Genomic DNA, 12,897 nt, shown 5'->3' on the forward strand with positions numbered 1-12,897 from the left:
AAACAACAGAGATGTGGTTTTGGCTATGTACTAATTCCAGTACTTGTGCATGAAAAATCAGTTGAATGAGTCTCGATAGGCAATAGAAGGCAAAAGATGCAATAGCAACTGAAAAATAAAAAAAAAAAAAAGAAAAAAAAAAGTGCTATCTGCTTCTATGTTTCAAGATATCTGCAAAACATTGCTCAGCGTCCAATGTGCAATACTTAGCCGTTCTTTAAATCGAATAAAAGGATCTAGATGTAAGAGTTCAGAAGGAAATGGACGGTAAGATTTTCCATGAAGTTCAAAACAGAATTGACATTTGCAACAAAGTTGAGAAGTCTGGGAAGCATGGATAAACAGTGAAGTAAAATTTGCACAGTGAATAATTTCTACTACTTTTTAGCTGGATTCATGCCTCATATCCGTACACTGCAATATCAATGGCAAATGAGAACGATAAAATAAACTCTTTCACCATTCTGTTAATTTTCTTTTTCCCTATGGCACCTCATTTCTATCACATTGGTGGTGGCATTCAAATTTCAATAAAACATGCATAAGCTACATTCAAGATTAACATTTAAAATAAAAGAAAAAATGAAAAGAAAAAGGGAGGAAAGGCTTAAAAGCTATCAGAAACTTGGCCCAGAAGTATTATCATCATTATCCTGAAGAATGAGCTTGACTCCATTGTTCTTTAGGGCATTGACAATCGCCCATATTTTTGTGCGGTTCTTAAAACCTTTCTTCTCAACTTCTTTGTTCACATCAACATGTATCCCTCTTCCTTGGCCCTGTTCAAGGCCCTCCACTTTGAGCCGCATAGCTAACACCTCTCCAACAACTGATGCTGCCTTGGCATTGCAAGACCGACCACATTCAAGAGAGTTTTTGATTGAATGTTCAACTGTAGATGCTGTTGCAACTATCCGCCCATTATTTCTGTCCACTACGTTCGCTGTAATGTACTTTAATGATATGAACAATCGCAGCACATACCTCTTCAAAACCGTCATCGTTTAATGATCCTGAAATCCCATTTGCAGATTTAAAAAACAATTAAGTTTCAGTTATTATTACCCTACTGGTATCCGGAGCCTAGAGGCAGTCAAAATACAAAATTATGTTCAATTATCTTTCAAAACTGCCAAGCTTCTAGCCTCTAGCTTCATTTTTTTTTTTTTTTGGTGAATGGTTATAATCTATACATATATTATAATTTGAGGTCTATTAGACTCTAGATACATACACTTATAGCAAAATCCAGAAATCTACCGAGACTAGCTTGGAAACTTACTCTCACCCCTAATCCACATTTTGTGGAAGTGGGAAGGAGGCTCGAACTGGTGCTCTCATGGGGGCAAGAATTGTTGAGAGCACCAACCCACCATTGTACTTGTTACTAATCCCACCTATATGTATACTTTGACAACAAGTGATTCCATTCTACAACAATAGTGGATTAAAAACCACAGCATCAAAATCCTAACCTTACCATTAATTGCCAATTGTTATTTGTACCGCTGTACATCAAACTACAATCCTAAGTACTAAACATTGGGACCCTATTTCATCAAACATCTTCATAAAAACAATACTACCCAGATCAAAACTGAAGAATTCCCATCTGGTTCATTATCAACTTTCACAAAAGCATCCACAACCAATAGACTAGAAAAATAAATAAACAGAAAAATCTCTAAGAGAAATTGATTCAAACAGGTTACACGCCGCCTCAACAATGCTTGTGGTATTTATTAACATGCAAACGAATTAACGAAGGTGATTCCAAATTTGCTCAAAACATCACTAACCAACTTCAAAATTGGAAAAATTCAAAGAATCAAGCAAAAATAATAATAAAAGAAAAATCTTACTTGAGGTTAAGGATGATGTTGACGATAAAAAGACTATAAATAGAAATGGAAAATTGAAGCAAATGGCTTAACAGAGGAGGCTGTGATCTGTTTTTTCGCCCGTGGGAATACTGATGCTGGTGTTCAATCTTCAAAGCCCGGTCCAACAATCGTTTGTATATGCACAGAGAAAAGCCCAACGAAGAGCGAGTTCGGTTTGTTTTGGTTCTAGTATCTGAAAATTAATTGGTTTGGTTTAGTTTTCGGTTTACTATGAAATCTAAAATTATACCAAAACTCAATGATATAAAAAAAAATAATAATTTCACTATACTTGTAAATGGGTTTAAGAACAGTCTAGTAATTTTGAACTTACTATTACTAAACCTTGTTTCAGTTCCATTTTCTGAAATGTCATATCGCTCTTGATTATATCCATTTTTAAAGAGTAATTCACTAATCATTTAGTGAAATGACCTTTCTCAATCATTCATGATTTTTTATTTGATTGATTTTTAAGGATGATTATGAAATTATAAAATGATTATTTACTAAAATGAATTAAAAATATTGTAATAGTTTTTAAATGGTTTCAAGAAGTACCAAATACTAAGAGTGAGGCTATTTGCATTCTAAAAATTAGTTTCAACACTCTATTACTTTGAACACTCATTTATTAAATCTAAAAATTAAATTTTACTTTGTACACTCTTCCAAATGCCAAAAACACCCTTATTTAAACTACTTAAATTAATTATCTTTATTTGTTCTGTACAATTATAAAAATGCTCAATTTGTCTTCAAAAAAATAAAATAAAATAAAGCACTCAATTTTTTTATGGATTAGTTCATACTTTAATGATTTATTTAAAATAGTTAATTTAAGATCTTCTAGATAAGTAAAATAATATTTTCTTCTGATTTTCTTTTAAAGTAATTTATGAAGGTATTAATAATGAACATTTCATTCATTTAATTAATGCTATGTCTACAACTTAGAAGAGCAGAAGACAAAGAATCACGGATGAATACTTTTCTCAATCAACTTGGTCAACATACAATTTCACTTAAAAGAATTTTCTAACTTAATGTGTGGTCTGTAGTCATTTTTAATGGCTGTAATTCATAATCCATTGACATCACCTTGTTAATACTCACATTTTATGGCCAAACTTTCATTGGGTTTTGCTATACTTAATGGATGATGATTGTTGACGTTAATTTTCTTGTACAATAACTTCATTTTTTTTTTGAATGAGTGTGTTTTGGCATTTAAAGTAATTATATTATATTTGTTAATAATAAATTATCTTTAATAGTAAATTATATCATGGATATTTTTGTAATAATTAATTTTATTAAAATAAGAGTGTTCAAAGTAACTTTTAAAGTGTAAATAGCCCCAAAAAATTAATTGGAAAATTACATACGACATACTTATAGAATATAAATGGGAAGAGGTAATTTTGTACTAAGCAAAAACATCAATATGGAATAATAATTTGTAAGCACCATGTGCTTTGTTTTCCATTAATGCCTTGAGAATGAGTGGCAAGTGAAATCTTTTCCAAGATGGGATTGATATTAAACTTTAGAGCTTTTGTATACCATCGGGCTCTATTTTCTCTATTAAAGCATGTAATTATGAATTTGGAGATATATAATGTATATACAAATTTAGATTTAGTGTTGGACTAAGCTTATTTTTTTAATAATCTTTTGTCATGTGTATATTTATAACAGCATACAATTAAAATTCAATTACATATTATTTATCCTCTAATATCTACCATTCACATATATTTAAAATGCTCAGTACAAAACTCAGTTCAACATGAATCCAAATTAATTGCAAATGTTGCCAATGACTTTGATTTAGTGTTCATCCAATATAAAATCTTGGATGTTGTAGGTTTTACATTAAGATTATTAGTTGAAGAATGTAGGGAATTGTTAGGAAATATATCTCCTTTTTCAATAAGGATTAGTATCACATTAGGAGATTTTGTAGGATTTTTTTGGTTATTTAGAAGGATTCCTATTTTAAAAAAAAGTAATTTTCTTTTAAAACTTAACTTATTGAGTAATACAATTTATATAAGAAAATAAATATTTCTCATACAAGAAATAATCACTATATACAGAGAGGTTGGGCTTATGTACTAATAAGGAGTTCAGAGAAACTAAGCACACAATATCTGTTTTAAGATAAATGGTAGGCTTATTGAGAGAGGAGGTGTATTGGCTTTTTGGGTGTGAAAAAAATATTAAAGTGATTGTAATAGTTTTTCACATAGTGAATTTTTCTCTTGTTCTTGGCAATCTTGGTTTTTCTCCAGTATAGAAGTTTTTCACATAAAATCTTATGTTGTGTGATCATTTTATTCTTCATTGTCTACATTTTCTATTTATTACTTGTTTTGATATATTTGCTTACTAGATCATGAGTGGGATTAAAAGTTCCACAACAAGTGGTATTAGATCTAAGGCTGCAATATAGAGCAAATATGTCAACAATGGGGTTTTAAAAATCTATGAAAGATAGAAATAGAAAATTTTGATGGGAGGATAAATTTTGGTTTAGGGCATATTGAAGCCAAGGTCATATGTTGGTCCAATCTATGTTACAGAAAGATAGAAAGGGTGAGGTAAACCACGTTCCTACTAGTGGAATCTCTTGAAGATAATTCTTGGTCTAGATAATTCCGGTGAAGTAATTCTCATAAGCCCTATGTAAGTGAGGTTTTGGTGGAGTAAAGAAGGTAAAGACAACATGATTGTGTGGATATACGGTGGATCATTTTTCATTGCCTAATTAAAAAACTCACCAAAATGAAAATTATTAGGAAATATGTCTCCTTCTTCTAATAATGATTTGTATCCTAATTATTAGGAGATTTTAAGGATATTTTCTTATTGAAGAGAATTCTTATTTAAGTATAAAGTAATTTCCTTAGCTTATTCAAGGAGGAATACAATTTGTATGAGGAAATATATACTTCTTCCACAAATAATAATCACTATATGTAGGAAGATTGTGTTCACTTATTAATAAAGAGTTCAATTTTTCTACAAGTGGACAGTTTTTAGTATGAAAAAAATGTTGTGGAGAATTTTAGTAATGTTTTACTAATTTTCAAACAATACAATTTTAGGTTAATATATACGGTAGAGGACAACAGGAAAGGAAACTAAATCAAACCCCTACAAATTAGAAACTAAATCAAATCCATACATAATAGATATTGACAACTATCAAGATATCCTATTTAAGACATCAATAATTTAAGTAAAATATAGCTAGATGTTTTCCCACACTCCTCCTCAAGTTGGTGAATGGATAATATTGTCCATTCTAGCTTGCCTATTATACTCTAAAACACCCTGCTAGTCAAACCTTATATTAACACATCTACTAGCTGGCCACTAGTGGATGCAAATGGAGTGCAAATTAGGCCACTATCTAGATTTTCCTAGGTCAACTTCAATATGTTTAGTGCAATCATGTTGAGCTAGATTATGTGTTGTATTAATAGCTTATTTGTTGTCACAATAAAGGCTTATAGGTGCTTCTCATTGAATCTTTTAAGTCTTGTAGGACAACTTTTAGCTATAGTAGCTCAAAAATCTCTACCGTCGTTGCTCTAAACTTCGTCTCTACACTTGATCTAGTAACTATATTTTGCTTCTTATTCTCCAAGTCACAAGGTTGCCACTCAAGAAGGTTCCATAACCTGGTGTTGACTCCTATCAATAATATACCCTATATAAGTCTGCATCAATATAGACTTCAAGTGTCATCCTTTTTCCTTTCTTTAAAAAAAATCCCTTCTGTATTGTTCCTTTCAAATGTTGCAAGATCCTATATAAAAACTTGAAAGTGAGCATCTTTAGAATTATTCATAAATTGCCTTACAACACGAATTGCATAAGCTATGTCTGGCCTCGTGTGAGAAAGACAAATCAATTTCCCTACAAGCCTCTGACATGTTCCTTTATCCATTTTATGAGCTTCGCCAAGTCTATGGTTCGATTCTATGTGGCTCTCAACTGGCTTACCCCTTATTTTTCATGTTTCCTTCAACAAAGCAAGCACGTATTTTCGTTGTGATATGAAGATTTCATGGTTTGAGTGGGCAACTTCAGTACCAAGACAATACTTCAATCTATTGAGCTCTTTTATCTCAAATTCCTTAATTAAGCATCTCCTTAAAGCTTCCTTCCTTCGAAATCATTTTGTGTTGCCATAATTTCATCTATATACACCAATGATATTGTTACTCCCCCTGAAGCTAAATGTTTGACAAACAAAGTATGGCCAGCTTAGTTAAATCACCTAAACCAAGCTCTAGGACACTGTTTCAGACCATACAAGGCATTTTTATATTTGCACACTTTCTTTCCTTCTAAATTCAAACCAAACCCAAAATGAATTTCCATATAAATCTCTTTATCAAGATCACCGTGTAAGAAGGTGTTCTTAATATCAAATTGTTGTAGACTCCAACCAAGATTAGTAGCTAAAGATAATAATACTCTCACAGTGTTCATTTTGGCAGCTATAGTAAATGTTTCCAAATAATCAATCACATAAGTTCAAGTATACCTTTTTGGCTATCACCTAGCGTTATAGCTTTCAAGGGATCCATTTGCCTTATATTTAAGTGAAAACTCATTTGCAACCCACTAGACTCTTCTCCTTTAGTAACTCTATTAACTCCTTCATCATTTTTTTAAGGACCTCCATTTTTATTGTTATAACATTTATCCGCTCAATATGACTTAATGCCTCATATACTTTCTTAGGAATGGTTATGGAGTTTAAATGTGTGCGAAAGTTTTTGTGGGTGTGTGAAAGCTTTTGATAAGACATAAAGTGAGACAAGGATATAAAGGTTGTTAGGTAGGTGCTTGTTCTAACAACAATAGGAAGATCATTGTTATTATCTTCATTAGAACTAAAAATATTTTCTTTAGAAGGTACAATGTGATTAGTTACCTCATTACCAGGGGGTGGTTCCAATTCTTGGACTTGCATAGTGTTGAATGATAGGTACTTCTCTCTTTGAATAAGCCAATATTGAGTGAGTAAAAATTTGAATCGGTTTATCCTGTCCCAAAAGCTTAGAGTTGGGAATACAAAGATTTTTTAGTTCCACATAAACAAAATTAGGATTTATAGAACTTTGAGAATCAACATGAGTAAGAGCTAAAGGATTTTTTAGTTTATAGGTGAGGGAGAAGAATGAGAGTCAAGTTCTAGCAGCAAAAATAAGTATTTGTCCTTATCTTCCATAAGTGATGTCTTCCACTGAAGATAAAGTTGATTGAAATATCTTTCTTTTTCAACAAGTGTAACATCAGCAAACATAAAGAACTTTCTTGTCAGAAGATGAGAACATATCCCTTTTTTCAGTTGAGGAATAACCAATAAATACACACTGGTGCATGTGGATCTAGTTTTCTCTTCTTATGAGAGTGAATACGAACAAAAGATAACCAAAAAGTTTGGGAAAAGGATGATTAATAGTGTGGAAGTCTAGAAAATATTTATAAAAAAAAAACTTATAAAATGGGCTGCAGTTAGAACATCTTCTCGCTAATAGTTTTTAGGAACATTTCTTTGAAATAGAAAGACTCTAGTAATGGCTAAAAGGTGATTTTTTTTCTTTCTACAACCCTATTTTCTTGGGGATTGTTAATACATGATGATTATATGGTCATTATATAATCTAAACACTTTTATTCCAACTCAAATTGACTTTTGACCATGTTGTGAAAATAGGGAAAATGAAATCCACATCACACTTATTTTGTAGAAAACATATCCACGACATACAGTTGCAATCGTCAATAAATGAAATAAATTAGTGAGGTCCTGAGACATTAAAAACTGTGGAAGGACCATACATATCACTATGAATGAGTGCACAAGGAATAGATGTTCTCTTATTACTAACAAGAAAAAGAAAAAGTTTATACTTTGAAAGTTCACAAATATCACAATGAAGGTTTTCTACATCCATTCCTTTAAACAATAATGGGAATATTACTTTAAAAATGCTAAATGAAGGATGCTCAAGGTGGAAGTGATGAAACCAGATTTTGTCTCTATTGAAAATAAAAGAAAGATATGATAGAGGTAAGTAATTCCCAATTCTAGTTCGCCCACTTGATTCTTTGAGATATTAAAACTCATTTTTCTCTCTAGCATGTCCAATCATCTTCCCATGCCTTGTTCCTAAAATAAGCAGTATGAAGGATAAAAAATCACATTACAATTCAAATCTTTTGGAAGTTGTGAATGGACAAAAGGTTAGTAGACAAATTTAGTACATCAAGGAAATTTTTAAGTGTGATGGCTTGATTTATTAAAACATTTCCTTGGCTAGCAACTATTGATAAGGAATTATCAGTTGTAGCTAGCTTTCTATTGCTTCGATAAGTGTCATAAGAGATGAATTTGTGTGATGAGTGGGTCATACGACTAGTGGCACTTGAATCAATGACCGAATACTTGGAGAAGGTTGTATATGAGACATTTAGTGCATATGGAAAAGGAAAATTATCTTTGAATGCTAAAAAATAAGTACTTGTCTCTATTGGCTTCTCTAGTGTTCCCAACAAACTCCTCAGCTTCATAATTTCTTCTCTGTTGAACTTGCCATGTTCATGAGAATTACCTTCGTCAACAGATTGTGTGGAGTTCATATGAGCTTGTCCTTGTCCCCTCAATTGTCCATTCTTCACAGTTGAATTTCTATTGGAATTGGTGGCTTTCCATGAATTTTCTAGCATCGTTCTTGGGTATTTCAAGGCTTCTTTCTGTAGGTACACCATAACGAATCCTAATTTGTCACTTTGGACAAATTAGTTTCCTCAGTTTCACCAAAGGTTGCTGATTTTGACCAGAGTTCTTTACTACAACATTTCTTGTGACCATGGCTGAGTTCTCTACTACTTGAGGTTCAACTATGATCCTCTTCTACCTTCTTCGCCCCGAATAATAGCAATGATCTCATCTAATGATGGCAACTCTTCATTCCCCAGTACTTGTACTCGAATGGGGCCAAACAACTTATTTAGTCCAACTAAAGATTCATAAATCTTATCTTTTTCAATCAGTCTACACTTCATTTGAAAACATTGATAATGGTCCATCTCTTGCCATAGATTTTTCAATAAATTAGCATATTCAATAATAGAGAGATCTCTTTGTTCAGTTGCAGAAATCTTAGTGTGGAAAATATCTTTTAGTTAGCTGTAATTAACATAATTATAGGAGTTTTAAACTAGTAAGATTAGAGGAATTAATTTAGGAGTTAATTTAGGAAAGACTATCCTATAAATTTGTGACTATATTGATTAGAAAGAAATATAGCGAGAAAAATTATTCTTTTCCACATGGTATCAGAGCTCTGTCTCTTTGATTCTTTAAATCGGTCTTAATTGTCGTAAAATTGTTCGATGGTGTGTATTGCTTTGGCTACTACGAACAGATCCACACTTCTGGAATTGAAGGAGTGAAACTTTACCAACATATTCTGTTCAATTCAAGTTAGCATTGTTCCAACCACTGTTCAAGGATCTTTTAGACTTGCAACTACTTTAGTTAGAATCTGAAACAAGCTATGCCAAGTCAACTTGTATCTGGCTGGTTTAGGCTGAATCAGTTTGGGACTAATACTTTTTCAACATTTGTGGATCAGTTTACCACTTCCTTTGAGGATATCAGTATAATTTTGAATTATCTAAGCCCATTGGTTTTTTCTTTTTCAATCTTGTTAGTCATACTATTGTTATTTTAACTGGTCTATCTCTGCTTTTACTCCCATTTGCGATCGACTAGAGTCAATCTTAGATCCTCTTGCTCCCTGGTTCATTCTACCAGTTTAAATGTTGCTTTACTTTCAGGATACTCTTGGATCATTGATTCAGGAACCACATATCATATGACCAGCCACTCCAATTTATATACTTCCTATAACCCTTGTTCAGGCAGATAGAAAATTAAGATTGCTGATGGTACACTCTCCTCTGTTGCCGGAAAAGGGTGTATTCCTATCTCAAAAAATCTTTCCCTAGATTATGCTTTACATGTTCCAAAACTTTCTTGCAATTTGCTTTCAATTAGCAAAATAACCAAAGATCTGAATTGTGTTGCTAAGTTTTTTCCTTCCTACTGTGAATTTCAGGACATGCGCACGGGAAATGTGATTGGCACTGATAAGGAGATTGATGGACTCTACTACTTCAAAAGTGAATTTGCAAGTTCAAGTAATCTATCTTACACACACTTGAGCTCTTCTAATTCGAGTTCCAACCAAGAAATCAAACTTTGGCATAAAAAGGTTAGGCCACCCAAATTTTTCATATTTGAAAAAACTATTTCCTAGTTTATTCAAGGACAAAAACCACCAGGACTTTCAATATCAAGTGTACGAGTTAGCCAAACATCATCAAGTTCATTTTCCTACCCAACCATATAAGGAGTCACAACCTTTCTCTCTAATCCATGGTGATATTTGGGGTCCTTCATGTATCAATAACATTTCTAGGGCCAGGTGGTTTATTACCTTCATTGATGATTATACTCGTGTTAGTTGGGTCTATTTGCTCAAAGAAAAATCTGAAGCCGCCAGAACATTTCAAAATTTCCATAAAATGATTAAGACCCAATTCCAAGCCAACATTCAAACTCTTTGTACTGATAATGGAAGAGAGTATTTTTCCTCAATACTTGGTTCTTACCTGAAAAATCATGGGATTGTACATCATAGTTCTTGTGTAGATACACCCCAACAAAATGGGATTGCTGAAAGGAAAAACAAACATCTACTTGAGGTTGCTAGAGCCTTAACATTTACCATGGCAGTACCTAAAACCTTTTGGGGTGAAGATGTTCTTACTGCCACTTATCTTATAAACGGGATGCCATCAAGGGTCTTAAATTTTAAAACTCCACTTGACACATTAAAAAATTCATATCCTTTATCAAAATTGTTTTGCCCTCTCTCACCCAAAGTTTTTGGTTGTGTAGCATTTGTCCATATTCATAACCAAAATCGAGGAAAACTAGATCTGAGAGCCCTTCGATGTGTCTTTTTAAATTTTCTCCTACCCAAAAAGGTTACAAGTGTTACTATCCTCCAACTTGAAATTTTTTTGTGTCAATGGACGTTACTTTTTTTTAGAATACTTTTTTCTTTCCCAAAACTTCTCTTCAAAGGGAGACTAGACATGACAAAGATAAAGATCTGTTTTGGTCTACTCTAGATGTGGTTAATTCTAATACCCATAAGTCTTTATTTCCTAGCGTTTCAGAGGATTCTTCTCAGCCTATGGCTCCAAATGAGTCTTTATTTCCTAGTGTTCTAGAGGATTCTTCGCAGCCTATGGCTCCAAATATATACCTAAATGTCCCTGAACTTCAAGAACACATTTCCTCCGAGATGCCAAAATCTTCATCATCTAGTGTAGATCATCCTAATCCTAATAAATCCCAACCTTTGTCTTCACCAATTGAAACTTCATTTGAGTGTGTGCAAGATAGAGACTATGAACTAAAGGTTTACTCAAGAAGGAACAAGATACAACCTCATCAACTCCAACAATCACCTTTGCCGAGCGCTGAAAATTTGGAAAACAAAGGTAACTCTTTTGTACCTAACCTTCAAAAAAATCTTGATTCAGTTGAGTTTTCTGATCTTGATCTTCCAATTGCTCAAAGGAAAGGTGTTAGGTCTTGCACTTTGCATCTAATTTCAAACTTTGTTTCTTACCACAGGCTGTCCTCTTCTTTTAAAGCCTTTGTTACTGGTCTGTTATCTTCTGATTCTGTCCCAAGAAACATACATGAAGCTCTTATGATTCCAAAGTGAAGAGAAGTTGTTTATGAAGAAATGAGAGCATTACAAAAGAATGACGCATGGCAACTTGTGAACCATCCACCTGAAAAGAAACCAGTTGGATGCAAATGGGTTTTTACGACCAAACACAAAGCTAATGACACAGTAGAGAGATATAAAGCAAGACTTGTGGCAAAAGGATTCACGCAAACTTATGGAATCAACTACCAAGAAACCATTGCACCAGTAGCAAAGATGAACTCAATCAGAGTCCTCCTTTCTTTGGCAGTTAATCTCGACTGGGACTTAGAACAACTTGATGTGAAAAATGCGTTCCTCCATGGAGACCTAGAAGATGAAGTGTACATGGAGTTGCCTCCTGGATTTGAAGAAATTTTTGGCAAGAAGAAAGTATGCAAGTTAAAGAAGTCCTTGTACGGACTAAAACAGTCACCCCGAGCCTGGTTTGAAAAGTTTACTAAAGCAATTCGACGCTATAATTATACTCAAAGTCAGGCAGATCATACAATGTTCTTCAAACACACTGGAGAAGAAAAAATTGTTATTCTGATTGTTTATGTTGACAACATCATTGTTACTGAAAATGACTGTGATGAGATAAGAAGACTTAAAGAAATGTTGGCCAAAGAGTTTGAGATTAAAGATTTGGGGATTCTAAGATATTTCTTGGGAATTGAGGTTGCTAGATCAAGCAAAGGAATATTTGTTTCTCAAAGGAAGCACGTTCTCAATCTTCTTCAAGAAACAAGTATGCTAAGATGCAAACCAGCATATACACCAATCGATCTTAACCACAACTTGAGAACAATTGTTGAAAGTAATGTAATTGATAGAGGTCAATACCAAAGATTGGTGGGTAAGCTGATTTATCTATCTCATACTAGACCTGATATCGCATTTGTTGTTAGCGTAGTAAGTCAGTTTATGCATTCTCCTTGTGAAGTTCATATGGAAGTTGTTATGAAGATTCTACGGTATTTGAAACGGTCTCCTGGTAAAGTACTACTTTTTTCCAAGAATCATCATCTTCAAGTAGAAGCTTATACAGATGCAGATTAGGCTGGCTCAATAAGTGATAGAAGATCAACATTTGGGTATTGTACATTTGTTGGAGGGAATTTGGTTACTTGGAAAAGTAAAAAACAACCTGTATTGGCTAGGTTAAGTGCAGAAGTTGAGTTTAGAGC

The 12,897-nt window shown here is 33.1% G+C and overlaps 1 protein-coding gene across 1 annotated transcript; it reads right to left on the minus strand.

Moving 5' to 3' along the window:
• Positions 1–373: 373 nt before the first annotated feature.
• On the minus strand, positions 374–2,001 carry LOC18040691 (50S ribosomal protein L18). Its single transcript, XM_006431770.2, has 2 exons — positions 1,863–2,001; positions 374–1,013 (listed from the first exon to the last, which is right to left on the minus strand). Exon 2 carries the CDS (start codon positions 999–1,001, stop codon positions 618–620), a length of 384 nt encoding a protein of 127 aa, XP_006431833.1. The 5' UTR covers positions 1,002–1,013; positions 1,863–2,001; the 3' UTR covers positions 374–617.
• Between the last annotated feature and the right edge of the window lie 10,896 nt (positions 2,002–12,897).

The sequence above is a fragment of the Citrus clementina genome, unplaced genomic scaffold, assembly GCF_000493195.1.
Source record: "Citrus clementina cultivar Clemenules unplaced genomic scaffold, Citrus_clementina_v1.0 scaffold_5, whole genome shotgun sequence".
Lineage (NCBI taxonomy): Eukaryota > Viridiplantae > Streptophyta > Magnoliopsida > Sapindales > Rutaceae > Citrus > Citrus x clementina.